Source organism: Neoarius graeffei, chromosome 17 (genome assembly GCF_027579695.1).
Source record: "Neoarius graeffei isolate fNeoGra1 chromosome 17, fNeoGra1.pri, whole genome shotgun sequence".
Taxonomy (NCBI): domain Eukaryota; kingdom Metazoa; phylum Chordata; class Actinopteri; order Siluriformes; family Ariidae; genus Neoarius; species Neoarius graeffei.
Window position 1 is genome coordinate 62063238 of NC_083585.1, and position 19284 is coordinate 62082521.

General features: G+C 41.0%; 1 protein-coding gene across 1 annotated transcript in view; it reads left to right on the plus strand.

Moving 5' to 3' along the window:
- The window catches only part of LOC132901257 (uncharacterized), a 91825-nt gene that overhangs the window by 57693 nt on the left and 14848 nt on the right, over positions 1-19284 (plus strand). The window contains exons 9-12 of the mRNA XM_060943577.1: positions 29-708; positions 10367-10462; positions 12539-12772; positions 12961-13120. Coding sequence (XP_060799560.1) covers positions 29-708; positions 10367-10462; positions 12539-12772; positions 12961-13120 — 1170 coding nt within the window. The remainder of the gene's footprint in view (positions 1-28; positions 709-10366; positions 10463-12538; positions 12773-12960; positions 13121-19284) is intronic.

Below are 19284 nucleotides of genomic sequence, written 5' to 3' on the forward strand. Positions count from 1 at the left end.
AGCCACGCCCACTCTCTCTGCCACACAGAACACAAACAGGAAGTTCATTTCAGAGAAAACGAAACTCAGCAGAAAGTTCAGAGTCTTTCTCTCTCTCAGTACAGGAAAATGGCAGAGGCTGGTGTTTCAGTAGATCATTTTTCACTTGATCGGTTCAGCTGTCCAGTGTGTCTGGATCTCCTGAAGGATCCTGTGACTATTCACTGTGGACACAGTTACTGTAAGGTGTGTATTAATGGCTGCTGGGATCAGGAGGATGTGAAGGGCGTCTACAGCTGCCCCCAGTGCAGAGTGACTTTCACCCCAAGGCCTGTTCTGTGCAGGAACAACATGCTGGCTGAAGTGGTGGAGAAACTGAAGAAGACTGAACTCCAAGCTGCTTCTCCTGCTCACTGTTACGCTGGACCTGGAGATGTGGAGTGTGATTCCTGCACTGGGAGAAAATACAAAGCCGTCAAGTCCTGTCTGGTGTGTCAGGCCTCCTATTGTGAAGCTCATCTTAAACCTCACTATCAGTCTCCTGCCTTTAAGAAGCACAAGTTAGTTGAAGCCTGTGCAGAGCTCCAAGAGAAGATCTGCTCTGAACACGACAAACTGATCGAGATCTTCTGTCGTACTGACCAAAGCTTCATCTGTTATTTGTGTACAATGGATCAGCACAGAGGCCATGATACCGTTGCAGCTAAAGCAGAAAGAAATGAAAAACAGGTGAGAACTGGACATCATTCTTCTTTTCCAAGTCATTTTATACAAATTCTATTTCTAATCTAATTTCTGTTCAGTGGATTTAATTGGTTCTCTGACTGTCATTCTCTGTGAAGTAAATTTTTATTTCCAGTCAAACAGTAATATGTAAAGAAATGTGAGATGTCAGTCTGCTTTAAACACCCAACACCCTCCTTCCAGCATTTTACAGCTAAAGTGCTCACGTGACTGTGTTAAAGCTCTGTAACTGGAGATCATATTTCATAACATTTAATGATCTACAGGTTAAACATCTTTATCTTTCTGAATGCGAGTGGATTTGTGGTCCATTTCTGAGAACTTCTTTGGGATGAATGATCCCGATTCTGGAAAGTTCAAATCTCTGCAGAGATTTTGGTCAAAACTCGGCGTTAATGTGAACATTCACTAGTTTGATGAAGTTCAATCCCAATGTTCACTGATGGTTCCTTTAATCCGGTGGAATTGGGTGTGGTTTTGAATGTACACACAGCACCTTAAAGAAGTAAACCTGAACAAATAAATAACTCCCATGAATCCAGATGTGCACTGTGCATGTCTCCCCCCTCTAAACTCACTGAGAAATAAAAGGGAACAGTGATGACGCGCACTGCTCTCAGATCAGTCGTCTTCTTCTGTCAGGTTTTATGGCAGTTTACAAGCAGTGTATTACCGCCATCCACTGGACTGGGATGCAATCAAATGGATGTCATTTCAAAGAAAAAATTGAATAAAAAGGAAAAACAACGCAAAACAACAAACTAAATCCTATTTGCTAATTTTGTTTCTTTGATAAATGTTATCATAGCACAAGTGATGTTTTCTGATCTCGGCTCACCTAATAAGGTGTCTAAAGAAAAGGCTTTCTTGACTGCGTTCACTTCCCTCTTCAGTTTTTCTCTTTGTCTGTAGAATTTTAAGCACCTTAAAAGAACATGATCTACATCCTCTCTCACTCCACAAAGTTCACATTTTCCAGATGGATGTTTGTTCACAACGTATAAGCTGTTATTTAATCCAGTATGGCCTATTCTCAGTCTTGTAAATCAAACCTCCTCCTGTCTGTTTGGGTAACTCGGTTTGCTACTTGAGATCTTTTTGTATATTATATAAGTGTCTACCTTTCTTCTCCTTATCCCATTCAGCTTGCCATATGTTAACTTTGTTTAATGAGTACCTTAAAGTGCATATCACGGGTAAATTCAGGAGCTAGATCAATGTAATTCTCCTATTTTATATTAAACTTTGGTCAAATGTCTGTAACATTCTGCATTTTTAAAAATATTTTTTTTTACCTTGCACAATACCAGAAAAATTCAGTTGAAATCAAGCCGTTTGAGGCGAATTGGTCTGCCTCTGAAAAAACTTGGCATTTGAATTTCCCGGGAAACATTGATTTTCGTGACGTCATCTGCGGGACACCTCCCTCTGAATCCTACATCAGCACTGGTTTGTTTCTGAGAAGATGACCTGGTGGTTTTCTGCAAATTTCTTCAACGTTATTGTGTAATTATTAAAATGGTTAACAGATGTATCGTAGGAGGGTGTAGCAACACCAATCGTGATGGGATTAGTACTCCTCATTTTCCAAAAGACAGGACAGTGAGAGAGAAATGGGAGCGCTTGGTCTACACAGGCTGTGCACTGAAACCGTGCAAGCTCTCGCAGCCTGCCAGCGCTTCCGCAGGTGACGTCACGATTCTGGCTCCAGACTCCCTTGGGATTTTTCCAGATGCGTTTGGTTTTTTTTTTTTTTTCTGCTGTAGACAGATGGCCTTGTGCAAAATTACCCTTCTGGATGAGTGTGTAGAGGGACATACTTTCATATAAAAAAAAAAAAACAAAACCTAAATTGGTCCAGAATATGCACTTTAACTTCTGATCTACTGAGTGGAATACTTAACTGAACCCAGGGGCGCAGATAGGATTTTTGAACTGGGGGGGACTGAGCTGTCAGCAAATGATTCCATTTTGTGTGTAATATATATATGTGTGTGTGTGTGTGTGTGTGTGTGTGTGTGTATATATATATATAATATACACACACACACACTCTACCGTTCAAAAGTTTGGGGTCACTTTGAAATGCCCTTATTTTTGAAAGAAAAGCACTGTTCTTTTCAATGAAGGTCACTTTAAACTAATCAGAAATCCACTCTATACATTGCTAATGTGGTAAATGACTATTCTAGCTGCAAATGTCTGTTTTTTGGTGCAATATCTCCATAGGTGTATAGAGGCCCATTTCCAGCAACTCTCACTCCAGTGTTCTAATGGTACAATGTGTTTGCTCATTGCCTCAGAAGGCTAATGGATGATTAGAAAACCCTTGTACAATCATGTTAGCACAGCTGAAAACAGTTGAGCTCTTTAGAGAAGCTATAAAACTGACCTTCCTTTGAGCAGATTGAGTTTCTGGAGCATCACATTTGTGGGGTCGATTAAATGCTCAAAATGGCCAGAAAAATGTCTTGACTATATTTTCTATTCATTTTACAACTTATGGTGGTAAATAAAAGTGTGACTTTTCATGGAAAACACAAAATTGTCTGGGTGACCCCAAACTTTTGAACGGTAGTGTGTATACATGTTATTTCACCTCCCTCACTGCCATCACCAGGAACTACCTGCACGCCAGGACAATGATAACATTTTAACATAGCCTATGGAAATCCAAAGTTTACACATTATCATCACGCACAGAAATTGCAAAACTAGTTTTAAAACCGCTAAGTTCCAACTGTTAACCATAGCGAGAGGCTGGGCTACGTGTGTGTGTGTAAAGTGTAAACCAGCGCATCCTGACTTTCTAACTATGCCTGTGTGTTGCGTGAGCGGCAGTCAGTCAACAGCTCTTCGCAAAGTTTCCTTATGAAACAATATGCTCGCTGAAATTATGGCAGGGAACGCCAGATTAAACATTAAAACTGCCTTCTGAGCACTGTATCTACAGGCTACCACCGAACGAAGGAGGCTACCAGAAAGGCTTCTCTACTCCGTACGATTTTACTTTCACTACGACATTACTTTGAACAGACTATCAAAAAATTGCAAGGTGATATGATAAAGTAAGGCACAGTTTACTTACAGTCGTTGGTTTTTTTTTAAAAAACGATGCAATCGTTTTCTGCCTTTTGGCACCCTTCATCATGCCGTGTTGGGGTCCTGAACTAGGAGGAGCTGTCCCCGATATGCCTGTCAAACTTGTTGTGGGTAACCAAAGCAACCAAGCTCGAGCTCGCAACCTGTGCAGTCTGCACAGTTGCAACTATGTATGTATTTCGAGGACCACAATGGAAATAAGTATTTTTACTTTTTGTGTTATCCTCCTCAATATTTATATTTGTTCACATGTTATGTATATGTTTCTATTGCGAAATCAATCAATCAAAAAAAAAAAAATGTACTGCTGTGCACCTCTGGTAATTAGTCTTTTGATTTTTCTGTGAGGTTTGCCTTATGCAAAGAAAGACAGCATAGACGTTTTTTCCTCCCTATAAGTGGGGGGGACCGAACGAGGTGAATTTAAATCTGGGTGGGACGAGTCCCACCCTCTATCTGCGCCCGTGACTGAACCTCCTCTTCTTTGGTTGCCTCTTTTGCCAGCTTGTCTGCTTCCTCATTGCCACCAACTCCTTTATGGGCTGGAACCCATACAAACTGGATTGATATTCCCTGTTGACTGATTGCAAATAAGATATTATTAATTTCATTCAATAAGTCCTGTCGGCATGACGATTCTCCACTTTGAACGGATGTGAGAGATGACACAGAATCAGAACAAATAGCTGCTTTAGGGGGCCTAGTTTCTTCTATCCACTGTAATGCAATAATAATGGCTGTCATTTCAGCTGCAAATATAGACAGATGATCTGATGTTCTCTTTTTAATAGAGATTTTGTAATCAGGGATATAAACTGCAATACCTGTTTTACCCTCTGAATCTTTAGATGCATTTATATAAACCTGTGTTGTATTATAGTACCTACTTCCTAAATATTGCTCTACGTTCTGATCCACTCCTCCAGATTTAGCTATCGCTTTGGTTTCCTTGATCACCGTAGGGGAGCAAAACAACCAAGGTGGAGTTGTTACCAGGGGCACAGTCTTACTACAAATCATATCATATATGATATGATTTGCTAATTTGTTACCATCCCATCCAAAGCTACAAATCTGGGATCTGCCATACTCCCAACACTCATTCAGAACTTTTTTTAGGAGGGTGTGATGCCTCATGTCCATTTAAATTAATCCAGTAAGCCATATTCAACTTAAGATGTCTGAGGCTTAAGGGCATTTCTCCTGATCCTACTTGCAACGCTGGTATGGAAGAAGTTCTAAATGCACCACAACATGTCCTGAGACTTTTAGCCTGCATTCTATTGAGTTCATTAAGCAATGTCTTAGATGCTGAAAGATACACAATACAGCCATAATCTGAAACTGATCTCATCAGTGCAATTTAAATTCTTTTAAGGGACATCCCTGAGGCTCCCCAGTTGTACCCTGATAAACATTTCAAAACATTAATGCCCTTTTTGCATTTCTCAGTTATCTTCTGAATATGTTCCTTCAATGTTAACTTGACATCAAACCAAACTCACAAGTACCTAACAATATTAACTTGCTCTAAGGACTGGTTATACAACTTAAGCTCTAGTGGGACTTGAAAATCAAATAAATTGAGTCTTTTCTACAGACAAATGAAAACCCCACTCACATGCCCATTTTTCTACCTTGTTGATAGCTAATTGCATTTTAGTTCTAATATCAATATTTTGTCCTTTTATCCACAAAGCTCCATCATCAGCATACAACCCCTGGCAAAAAGTATGGAATCACCAGTCTTGGATGAGCACTCATTCACACGTTTTATTCTGTAGAACAAACTCAGATCACAAACATGATACAATAATAAAGTCATTCCAAAGTGCAACTTCTTGGCCTTCAGAAACACTAAAATAAACGAAGAAAATACATTTGCGAGAGTCAGCAAATGTTACTTTTATAGACCAAGCACAAGGAAAAAAATATGGAATCACTCAATTCTGAGGAAAAAAATATGGAATCACTCAATTTTCAGGTAGAAAATAAGGACTCACCCAGTCAATTTCCTTTCCCTAAATTGACACCTGCCTCAGATTAGATCTGCTCGTTAGTCTGCAGTTAGAAACAGCGCAGTTATCACACCTTGGAGGGCTGCTGGACCAAGTGGATTGGTAAGAATCATGGCTCCAACAAGAGAGATGTCTCTTGAAACAAAAGAGAGGATTGTCAAACTTCTTAAAGAAGGTAACTCTTCATGCATGGTTGCCAAAGATGTGGGCTGTTCACAGTCAGCTGTATCTAAGATATGGACCAAGTACAAACAGCATGGGAAGGTTTTTAAAGCCAAGCGTACTGGTAGACCAAGGAAGACATCAAAGCATCAAGACAAAAAACTTAAGGCCATATGTCTTGAAAACCGAAAAAGTACAACAAAACAAATGAAGCATAAATGGGAGGAAGCTGGAGTCAATGTACAAGTATGTGACCGAACCGTGAGAAATCGCCTAAAGGAAATGGGATTTTCATGTAGGAAAGCTAAAAGAAAACCATCATTAACACCTAAACAGAAAAGAACAAGACTACAATGGGCTAAGGAGAAGCAATCATGGACTGTGGATGACTGGATGAAAGTTGTCTTCAGTGATGAATCACGAATCTGCATTGGACAAGGTGATGCTGGAACGTTCCAGTGAGACTTATGAAGAGGACTGCCTGAAGTAAGCATCCAAATTTCCACAATCCTTGATGATATGGGGCTGCATGTCAGGCAAAGGCACTGGGGAGATGGCTGTGGTTACTTCAATAAATGCACAGGTTTACATTGACATTTTGGACAGTTTTCTTATCCCTTCAATTGAAAAGATGTTTGGGGATGATGAAATAATTTTCCAAGATGACAGTGCATCGTGCCATAGAGCAAAAACTGTGAAAGCATTCCTTGGTGAAAGACACATCCAGTCAATGTCATAGCCTGCAAATAGTCCAGATCTCAACCCAATAGAAAACTTTTGTGGTGGAAATTGAAAAAAAAATGGTCCACGACAAGGCTCCGGCCTGCAAAGCTGATCTGGCAACTGCAATCAAAGAGAGTTGGCACCAGATTGATGAATACTGTTTGTCACTCAAGTCCATGCCTAAGAGACTGCAAGCCGTTATAAAAGCCAGAGGAGGCGCAACTAAGTACTAGTGATGTGTTTTGAATGTTCTTTTGTTTGTCTGTTTTTCATGATTCCATATTTTTTTCCTCAGAATTGAGTGATTCCATATTTTTTTTCCCTGTGCTTGGTCTATAAAAGTAACATTTACTGACTTCCACAATGCTTTTTCTTCATTTCTTTTAGCGTTTCTGAAGGCCAAGAAGTTGCACTTTGGAATGACTTTATTATTGTATCATGTTTGTGATCTGAGTTTGTTCTACAGAATAAAACGTGTGAATGAGTGCTCATCCAAGACTGGTGATTCCATACTTTTTGCCAGGGGTTGTATAATGCTCTATTGATTCTAATGTCATCTATTTTATTAAAAACATCATTAATCATAATGTTGAACAGTACTGGACTGCATATACTACCTTGAGATTTTCTATTGAATCGATGTTAGAGAAGTTAACCCCAACTCTTACTTCTATTGTTCTGTCCTTTAGAAAGTCTCTAATCCAGTTAAACATCTTACCACCAATACCCATCCTATTCAGCTTAATTAACAACCCCTCCTTCCACAGCATATCATACGCTTTCTCTCTATCAAAGAATGTTGCTAAAACTGATTCGTTATTGACTTGTGCTTTTCTTATTTCATTTTCTAAACATACAATAGGGTCCACTGTAGTACGTCCACTACGGAAGCCGCTCTGGTGTGGGGAGACAAGACCTCTTTTTTTTTTTTATTTCATACACTAGCCTTCTAGTGATCGTTCTTTCCATAATCTTACATAAATTAGATGTTAATGCTATTGGCCCATAACTTTTAACTTCAGTTTTATCCTTCCCTGGTTTTCCAATCGGAACCACTACAGAATGTTTCCAACACAAAGGCAATCTACCTTGCTCCCAAATCTTATTAAAAAGACTTAAAATTACATATTTAGCCACGTCATTGACTTCATTTAATCATTTGATAACACATACCATCTTTCCCTGGTGAAGTGTTCCTAACCCCATTTAACGCTCTCCTAAGCTCAAATAATGTAAAATCCTTATCAAGTACACTCTCACTTATTACCTGCTTTTCCAGTAATCCTTTATTCTCATCTATTACTTTAACTCTCCAAGACAATTCATCATCAGTTAAGTTCTGTGAACTATGAACCTTAACAAAACTTTTCGCAAGCATCTCGGTTTTCTCTTGATTAGTTACTGCCTCCACATCATTGTTTTTAATCACAGGTAAGGAAAACTCCCTTCTAATGCCTCCCATCTTTTTAATCATGCTCCAAATATCATCCCCTTTGACTTCCGCCCTATTTTAGAACAGAAATCACGCCAATATTTCCTTTTAGCTTCTCTTATAATTCTTTTAACCTTTTGAATGTGATTTTTTTTTTTTTTTTTTTTTTTTTTTTTTGTATTCCATTAAATTGGTATAGGAATGGTTTGATTGAACAATTTTGAAAGCTTTATTTCAAGCTTTAATTGCTTCCTTACAATCATCTGACCACCAAGGTACCATTCTCTTTTTCCTCATCCCAGAAGATTTGCCAAGAACCTCTTCTGCTGACTCACATAATATATTTGTAATGATTGAGTTTAACTCAGGGCGGCACGGTGGTGTAGTGGTTAGCGCTGTCGCCTCACAGCAAGAAGGTCCGGGTTCGAGCCCCATGGCCGGCGAGGGCCTTTCTGTGCGGAGTTTGCATGTTCTCCCCGTGTCCGCGTGGGTGCTCCGGTTTCCCCCACAGTTCAAAGACATGCAAGTTAGGTTAACTGGTGACTCTAAATTGACCGTAGGTGTGAATGGTTGTCTGTGTCTATGTGTCAGCCCTGTGATGACCTGGCGACTTGTCCAGGGTGTACCCCGCCTTTCACCCGTAGTCAGCTGGGATAGGATCCAGCTTGCCTGCGACCCTGTAGAACAGGATAAAGCGGCTAGAGATGATGAGATGAGATGAGACATACCATCTAGCATCTCTCTCAAGATTCTTTTACCAAGGTTATAAAAGTTGATCATTTTAATCTTAGTTTTACTGACCCAAATCTCAACCAGAACTGCTTCAACGTCTTTATCTATATTTAAAGCTCTGTAATTAATCCCCTGCTGAATAAATGTGGCCACTCCACCTCCTGCAGTATCCCTGTCTTTACGCACTGCTAGGTATCCATATATTATTAAATCAAGTGATGATTTTAACCAGGTTTCCTGTATACAGATAATGTTTGGTTTAACAACTTGCTCCTCAATAAAGTGTTTTAGTTCCGGACCATTAGCAGTTAAGCTCCTGGCATTCCACTGTAGAATAGATAAAGTCATTATTAACTGCCACGTGGTGCTTGACTATCAGATACCCCTAATACCATATTGTGAATGGAATCAACTGACAATTCATGAATCTCTAGATAATTTTCCACTGCTTTTTAAATTATTTTTATTATATCAATTCTACTTGCTACTTGGGCTGAGCAATTAACCACTTCCACCATAAAAGCAATGAATTTTTTCTTCTCCACAATTAAAGTCTCTTCAGTTACTTTACAGCATTTCAGAGTCGTTTGAGTTTGACTCGGGGGTAAAACTACAGGAGTCATACTTCCTTTAACCCTTGATTTTGCTTGGTTTTCTTTGTCAACCTTTTTAATAGCTTCGGCATAAGTAACGCTCTCTTTCACCTTTACACTTTGCACTTGAATTGCTCTTTTATACATCTCACACCCTTTATAGGCCTCACTGTGTTCACTTCCACAGTTACAGCACTTGATTTTTGTTCCTTCCTCACACTTACCATATTCATGTTCACCTCCACATCTAGCACACCTAGGTTTTGACTTGCACACAGAAGAAATGTGTCCATATCGCTGACATTTAAAGCATCTAATTGGTGGTAATTCCATTTACCTGACTTATCTTCACCTTCACTTTTATAGTACTCTCACTGTCATTCTCTTCTGAAAACTCCTCCAAATCATTAGTTTCACACTCATCTAGAACTCCTTTCAATCCATGATCGCACCCCAGTCCACCAAACGCCAGTTGCAATGAATCTGGCGGCTCTTTCGCATTCCCGGAAGCACTCATCGCGTTTTTTCTCAGATCAGTCTGTCTGTGAATCCCATTGAAAGTCACAGCTGCCTTTTGAACAGTTTCACTCCAGAGAATATTGCTGAACTACCTTGATGTTTCTGTCACACAAATAACATTGAAATAACAATCAGTTGACATTTTCACAGAAAACTAAACTTGTATCATAAGTGGTGCAAACATATGAAGATAGAAGTTACTTCATTTTGGGTGTCTTTTAATTTTAGTTAGTTCTAGAGGCGATATTTCTAGTTTTCATTGAAATGTTTTTATTGACTTTTTTAAATTTTTTTTTTCTTTTTGGCTATAATTGTGTAGATGATGATGAAATGTATTTAAAATGTATGTTATTTGTTCTCAGAATGAGCTAAAGGAGGAGCAGATGAAATCCCAGCAGAGGATCCAGGAGAAGCAGAAGGAGGTGCAGGAGCTGAAACAGGCTGTGGACACTATTAAGGTGAGGAGTGAAGAGTAGCTGTGTTTCAATTAACCTGCTTAAAGGAGATACGCAGAACCATGGCCTCATTTTTTGTTCATAAATGCCTTGAGACCCCAAGAATGGCACAGGAATAGCTTTAAGCATTAACAATAAATCTAATATCGTAATATTTATGATTAAAATGATTAATATAGGTAGTGGCCTGAGTGAATGACCTTGACGTCTGTAACTTCACAGCAGGAAGGCTATCGGTCCCATCGCCATTTCCACTATACTAAAACACAGAGGTAGCTGCAACTTCCAGCTTCCGTTTTGAGCTAATTTATCGCCATGCCATGTAGATGTGTTGCTGGCTGGTGCAGCAACATGACAGAAGGTGGATTTATGTTGCATTCATGGCCCAAAAATGTTCAAACTGCAAAGATTTGGATGCATTTTGCGAGAAGTTCACAGGCACATTGGGCGCCTACGAAGTGGTCTCTCCTCTGCTCTGCATATTTTACTGAAGACTCGTACGAAACCTCTGATCTGTTGAGGAGCGTTGGCTGTAAGCCAGTTTTGAAAGAGGGTGCAGTATCAACAATTAAATAAAACTATGAGAAAAGGAAAAATAAAAATAATTTTTTTTGAAAAAGGAAAGCAAGTTCAGTGGCACCAGCTCTCCCACAGTTTGAGCCGAGGGTTGTTGGTAAAACCCAGGATGGAACGAGACATGACATATTATCGCTCAGGCAGTGACCTCCCTGCGGTTGTTTCTAAAACCGGCGATGTCCCGTCCCGGGTTTTAGTAATTGCCTGAACCGAGCAGTAATGGTGGAGTACTCAGTATAGAGAAAATGGAGAATGAATGGAGCAGCCGTCTGATTTCTAAACTGGATATTGTTGCCATCTCGCCCTTACGTGGAAGAAGCGCATGAACGGAGAACTGAATGAACAACTGAACATCAGATTATTTCTAAACATTCGGCCACAAGATCGGCCTTCAAGAAGCGAGAACACAGACGGGCAAGCTCCGACTCTCATTTGGATACAAAACAACAAAAACAACACGTTTACCTGCATTTAGATTAATCCATGTAACTTGTATTGTGTATTTAAGTTACCGGTCTAAGATTTATTTAATTTGCTTCAGAATGTGATTGTCTCAGTTCATCTGATTATTTAATGAGCCTTTTACGTTTTATCAGTGAAAATAGATGCATGTGGGCAGCACGGTGGTGTAGTGGTTAGCGCTGTTGCCTCACAGCAAGAAGGTCCTGGGTTCGAGCCCCGTGGCAGGCGAGGGCCTTTCTGTGCAGAGTTTGCATGTTCTCCCCGTGCCCGCGTGGGTTTCCTCCGGGTGCTCCGGTTTCCCCCACAGTCCAAAGACATGCAGGTTAGGTTAACTGGTGACTCTAAATTGAGCGTAGGTGTGAATGTGAGTGTGAATGGTTGTCTGTGTCTGTGTCAGCCCTGTGATGACCTGGCGACTTGTCCAGGGTGTACCCCGCCTTTCGCCCGTAGTCAGCTGGGATAGGCTCCAGCTTGCCTGCGACCCTGTAGAACAGGATAAAGCCACTAAAGATAATGAGATGAGAATGAATAGATGCATGTACATGTATGTTGCATAAGTTATAACACCTATCCTGTTTTAATGAGTCAACCCACAATCAATGAAGTCAAATCAGTCTTAGTTGAGCAAGTCGGTAACGGCATTTCTTACTTTCACCATAAATTTTTATTTATGTGACTTTGGTCTATAGCTGTCAAAGGCCTCGGCCTTAAAACCGGTTCCCCCAGTGACCTCACGTGCTCAGGGCTGGCTGGCTCAGCGGGGCAGCTCCAATGCCAAATTTGCGGTCGAGTTTAACTCTCAAAAAAATATTTTTTGATTCCTATTTATGCAGCATACAAGAGTCAAGGATGGAGATACTATCCACTCAGAAATGTATTTAAAAATAAAGGCTCTGCGTATCTCCTTAAAATAGTGAACTAAAAAAACAAGGAATGAAAACCCGGGGTTTAACAAAAACAACTCAAATATCTCTTGAGAGAGTTTATTTTTACAGAGTATCCCATTAGACCTCCTGTGTGTGTGTGTGTGTGTACTAACAGAAGCGTTCACAGGCAGCAGTAGATGACAGTGAGAGGATCTTTACTGAGATGATCAGCTCCATGGAGAAAAAGCGCTCGGAGGTGACGGAGCTGATCAGAGCTCAGGAGAAAGCTGAACTGAGTCGAGCTGAGCGACTCCTGAAGCAACTGGAGCAGGAGATTGCTGATCTTCAGAGGAGAGTCACTGAGCTGGAGCAGCTTTCACACGCACACGATCACATCCACTTCCTCCAGGTAACACTCACTGTCTGATCTACAGAGGGCGCTGTTCCTCACAAAGTTTCCTCCTAAAAGCTCATTCCAGCAACAATAAATGTTCCTGTCTGAGATCCCAAGTGTGTCTTTGGTCTGATTCAGTCTGAGATTCATTCGTTCCTCTCCTACACTTTTCTCCTTCTCTATTCTGTGTTTCCTCTCTGTAGAGTTTCCCGTCTCTCTGTGTTTCTCCTGGATGTGACGACTCACCCAGCTTCACTGTCAATCAACATCTCTCATTTGATGGAGTGAGGAAATCTCTCTCAGATCTGAAAACACGAGTCGAGGAAATCTGTGAGGAGGAATTCAATGTAATCCATCCACAAGGTAAACAAACAAACATTTGTTCTGTATCACAGTAAAGAGAGCCATAAAATTAATGTAACGGAAATAAAACGTAAGCAGGAACAAAACTGCATCAAATCACAAAGCATTAGTATTAAGGCCAATTTATGCTGACAACCCAGTCCTCGCAGATGGCATCGCAGATGGCGTCTGCGAAGCCCCCCCCCCCTCGCAGACGCTCTGCGCGCACCTCCCAAAAATTGTGACCACCGCAGACAGCCTCACAGACGAGTGCTCTGATTGGTCCACTCTACATCCGCTGTACACGCACTTCCGCTTCCCTACTTTCCCGGTTTGGTTTGTTTTCACGACCGCCATTTTTAAAAACACAAGCGAAGATGGAGCAGCATGAAGAGCGGTTGATTGAGGAAGTGAGGAAGTACGTACATCTATACGACTCCAGTTCTAGTCATTATCAGTAACCGGAGGATAAATACTCCATTAACCACACCCACCAACTACTCCTAGCGATTTCGCAACTTCGCGCCCCCTTGCGTTGTGGTGGTGAATAACATCGCGCACGCCTATTGCTCCCTGTTCGACGATAAATTACAACTGTCTGCGAAAAGCTATCTGCGAAAGCCTTGTCGCAAGAGCATGCAGAGGCCCTTAGCCTCAGAAATTCATCTCATCTCATTATCTCTAGTGGCTTTATCCTGTTCTACAGGGTCGCAGGCAAGCTGGAGCCTATCCCAGCTGACTACGGGTGAAAGGCGGGTGTGGGTGCAATCAGTTAATTATTGGTATTAAATGATCAATCTCGTTAAATCAGTCTCATTAAATTTGAAGGTTAATAATTAAAATGAATCAATCCCATTGAATCATTTACTTTGACTCATTTGAAGTGAATCATACCATAGAATCAGTCTCATTTGAAGTGAATCGTTTAGTGAATCGTTTAGTGAATCATACCATTAATCCTGGTGCTTAATAATAAATTACCAAACAGCTAAATTATGGTATATTTCCAAATTATTAAGATCACTTGCCATATTACATAACATATACACCCTTTTGAATTCTTTGAGAAGATTGGGGACTTCAAATATTGTTCACACCAATAAACACAGTTTGTTTAATAAATGAATTTATTATAACAAAGATAAAAATACTAAATCAATATATACAAGCAGTGAGGTGTGTGTATATACATGTGTGTGTGTGTGTGTGTGTGTGTGTGTGTGGCCTAGCTTGTTGCTAGCTAAAAGAAAGGAATGTTATCTAAATAGAACAAAGGATTAGCTCTGTTGCTAATGTGTGCTCGTGTGTAGGACTCGACCCTGTGTTTAGCCTCGTGTAGCTAACTACACGTGGTGGAGGCCTAGATTAGCCTTGTGTTGCTAGTGTGTTTGTAAAGGACTTGACCATGTGTTTAGCCTCGTGTAGCTAACTACACGTGGTGGAAGCCTAGATTAGCCTTGTGTTGCTAGTGTGTATTTGTGAAACGCCCTATGGCCTAGCTAAAGTGTGTTTGTTAGGCCTGGTGAGGCCTACTGAGCACGTGTTGCTAAAGACAAAGGGAAGTTGTCTAAAGTGTATCAGGCCTGGTCAGGCCTGTTGAGCACGTGTTTTCTCAGTAACAAAAAGATTCCACACTCATAACATTACCAAACTCACTGAAACCTTGATAAGGTCAAAATGTATGACAAGGAAATCAAAGTGTTAGTCAGAATAAGAGAGAGAGAAGGATGCGCAGCCTATCTATTAAACAATTGAGAGAGCATAGAACCAAAATAAATCAACACGCTGCGTGTCTAACAGTGTAACATAAACCTGGGTTTAAATTCACACTATTTCAAAGAAAAGCAAATTCCTAAGACTATCCTAATTATGCCCAAATGCCAAAATCTTACTTAATCCTGCCTTTAGCAAGATATGAAGAACTATTCGCCGGTGTAGTTTCGGGCCTCACCGTGGGAGCACGTGAGACGCTCGTGATGGAGGCGTAGAGAAACTTTTGGGTCCAGCGGAGCACTTGGGTGGTTCCCGTAGAAAGCAGAGGATTCTTGGTCCGAACCTCAGCGTTCGTGAGGAAAAGTCTCTGATCAGAATAAGATGCACAGCGCTTTTGAGTTAAAAAGGATTCAATCGCTTTTTAACTTTTAACTGCCTGGGCTGCAGTCGTGACGTCACTTCTAATACAAGTAAACCGGTTGTAACTCAGGTTGAGTTTAAAGATCGCACGACTCTAGAGTACCTTTGCCAAGGGTAAGTAAGAAAATCACGCTGAGTGATGGATCTTGCAAGAAAGAAGACGTCTTTTTGGGTGGAGAGCATCCCTTTATGCGTCCAGACTCGTCGGAAACCGGACGCGAGAGACAAAATGGCAGAGCTTCCGCCTGGACTTATACGCGCATGGCGGACTGACGTAGATGATCCCGCCCACGCATGACATAGGTCACGTGGAAGTTGCCTGGAAATTGTAGTTCTGACACAAGATGGCGGCATGATATCTACACGGGGTACACCCTGGACAAGTCGCCAGGTCATCACAGGGCTGACAAATCAAATCAAATCAAGTTTATTTGTACAGCGCTTTTAACAATAAACATTGTCGCAAAGCAGCTTTACAGAATTTGAACGACTTAAAAGATGAGCTAATTTTATCCCTAATCTATCCCCAATGAGCAAGCCTGTGGCGACGGTGGCAAGGAAAAACTCCCTCAGACGACATGAGGAAGAAACCTCGAGAGGAACCAGACTCAAAAGGGAACCCATCCTCATTTGGGCAACAACAGACAGCCTGACTATAATATTAACAGTTTTAACAGGTATAACCCTCAACTGTCCTCATGGGGCCGTCCTTCACAGGAGTGGGGCGATAAAACTCCGACCAGACACAGGGCACCAGGATGGATCAAGCAGGTCCGAGGGGCAGAAGAGGCCAGCATCTCAATCCCAGGATCAACATGTAACTCAGAGGGACAGATGGGGGGGGGGAGAGAGAAAGAAAACATGTTGTTAGGTATGCCCTAAAAATGACAAGTATTAAATCTGTGTGGTAGGCTCGCAGAGACGAGAGTCTTTACATCAGGCATGACACACAATGGCATGTTAATATGGTAAAAAAAATATATCATGACCTGCTCTGGCTGGATGCTTGATTGGGTGATGGGAGCACACTCCTCAGCAATGATGAGATGCAGATGGGACCCTTAGGCCTGGCCAAGACAATTCAGTTACATTTCACCGGGTCTGGGACATGCGACAGAATGTCTGATGGCCGATTCCCTGCAGGCTACGATAGCCAGTCGAGGTCCCCACCGTCTCCACCAAAAGATTTCCTGTTGACTCCATGTAACTCAGAGGGACAGATTTGGAGTGGGGGGGGAGAGAAAGAAAACACAGGTGGTTAGGTATGCCCAATGTCACCTGAATAAGTAGGAACAGTATACATATTGCACCGAGTACAAGCAGGGACTCCGGCAACTAACTATGACAGCATAACTAAAAGGAGAGAGCCAGAAGGTAACACAGGCATGAGGGAGCCCCGGGACATAAAGCAGCCAGCCACTGCACCGTCAACAAACTCGAGTGAGCAAGCGAGTGGGGACTGACAGCATCCATACATCCCAGTTTACCAAAACACTCTATGTCTGAGGACCCTCCAGATCTACTCCTTTACCTCATAAACACCATTAATAAAAGGCTTGACTAAACAGATATGTTTTCAGCCTAGACTTAAATGCTGAGACTGTGTCTGATTCCCGAACATTACTTGGAAGGCTGTTCCATAACAGTGGGGCTTTGTAAGAAAAGGCTCTGCCCCCTGATGTAGCCTTCACTATACGAGGTACCAGCAGATAGCCTGCACCTTTTGATCTAAGTAGGCATGGCGGGTCATAGAGGAGCAGAAGTTCACTCAGGTACTGTGGTGCGAGACCATTTAGTGCTTTAAAGGTCAATAGTAGTATTTTATAATCAATACGAAATTTGATTGGGAGCCAATGCAGTGTGGATAAGACAGGCGTGATGTGGTCATATTTTCTAGTTCTAGTAAGGACTCTTGCTGCGGCATTTTGAACTAACTGGAGCTTGTTTATGCACTTATTGGAACATCCAGACAGTAAGGCATTACAATAATCCAACCTGGAGGTAACGAAAGCATGGACTAGTTTTTCTGCATCATGCAATGACATTACATTTCTTATCTTTGCAATATTTCTGAGATGAAAGAAAGCTATCCGGGTGATGTTATCAATGTGAGTTTCGAATGAAAGACTGGGGTCAATAATCACTCCGAGGTCTTTTACTGCTGCACGTGAAGAAACAGAAAGGCCATCCAGAGTTACTGTGTAATCAGAAAACTTACTTCTAGCTGTATGTGGTCCTAGCACAAGTACTTCAGTCTTGTCAGAGTTAAGCAGAAGGAAATTTATAAGCATCCAGTGTCTAATGTCCTTCACACATTCCTCAATTCTATTAAGCTGGTGTCTCTCATCAGGTTTTGCAGAGACATACAACTGTGTGTCATCAGCATAACAGTGGAAACTAATACAATGTTTACGAATAATATCGCCCAGAGGTAACATATATAGAGAAAAAAGCAGTGGACCCAAGACAGAACCTTGTGGAACACCAAACTTTACCTCGGTACGTCTAGAAATATCACCATTTATATCAACATACTGATAACGATCAGTTAGATAAGACCTGAGCCAGGAGAGGGCCATTCCCTTAACTCCCACAACATTTTCTAGTCTATCCAGAAGAATGGAATGATCAATGGTATCAAATGCTGCACTAAGGTCAAGCAACACAAGTAGCGAGACACAGCCCTGATCAGACGCCAACAGTAGGTCGTTTACTACTTTAACCAGTGCTGTCTCTGTGCTATGATGAGGTCTAAATCCTGACTGATACATTTCATGGATGTTATTCCTATGTAAATATGAGCATAACTGCTGTGCCACAGCTTTTTCAAGGATCTTGGAGATAAAGGGGAGGTTTGATATTGGCCGATAATTGGACAGCTGACAGGGATCAAGGTCAGGTTTTTTAATCAGGGGTTTGATAACTGCTAGTTTAAAGGATTTGGGTACATAGCCAATCATAAGAGAAGAATTTATTATTTTTAGAAGCGGTTCAATTACTCCAGGCATTATCTGTTTGAATAGATGTGTCGGTAAGGGATCTAGTACGCAAGTTGAGGCTTTTGATGTAGAGATTAATGAAAGTAATTCAGTTTCTTTTAGGGGAGTAAAACATTCTAACTGATGATCTGATACAGTTATATTGTTAACTACGAGGTCACTTTCATTGTCTAACCTTAAATTAGTAGTTTGAATTTTTTGTCGGATATTCTCAATTTTGTCATTAAAAAAATTCATGAAGTCGTTGCTACTACATACTGCAGGTGTGCATCTGTCTATAGTGGACTTATTCCTGGTTAATTTTGCTACAGTATTAAATAGGAATCTAGGATTATTTTTGTTATCTTCTATTAGGGAGGAGAGATATGTTGATCTCGCAGCACTAAGAGCTTTTCTATACTTCAGGAAGCTCTCCTTCCACGCCAATTTGAACACTACCAATTTTGTTTGACGCCATTTACGTTCCAATTTTCGAGTGGTCTGTTTTAAAGTGCGAGTGTCATCATTATACCAGGGTGCTAATTTTTTGTCTCTGACCATTTTCCTTTTTAGAGGAGCTACATTATCTAAAGTATGGCGGAATGTTGACTCTAAGCATTCAGTTGCCTGATCGAGTTCTGCAGGGGCTGACAGTGACCCAATCAAAGTTGACAGCTCTGGGAGATCATTTATAAAGCTCTGTGCAGTAGTTGACGTGAAAGTACGTTTAATACAGTAGCGTGGTGAGGTGCATATATTATTACTCAGACATATTTTGAATGAGATGAGACAATGATCTGAGATAACTTCAGACTGTGGAAGTATGACTATATTGTCTACGTTTAATCTGAATGTTAGTATTAGATCAAGGGTGTGACCACCATTATGGGTCGGTCCTATGACATTCTGCTTAATCCCGACTGAATCTAAGATGGACACAAACGCTGTTTTTAAAGGGTCTTCTGGGTTATCAAAGTGAATATTAAAATCTCCGACAACTAAAGCTTTGTCTAAGGAAATAACCAAATCTGAGATAAAATCTGCAAATTCAGAAAGAAACTCAGAATATGGCCC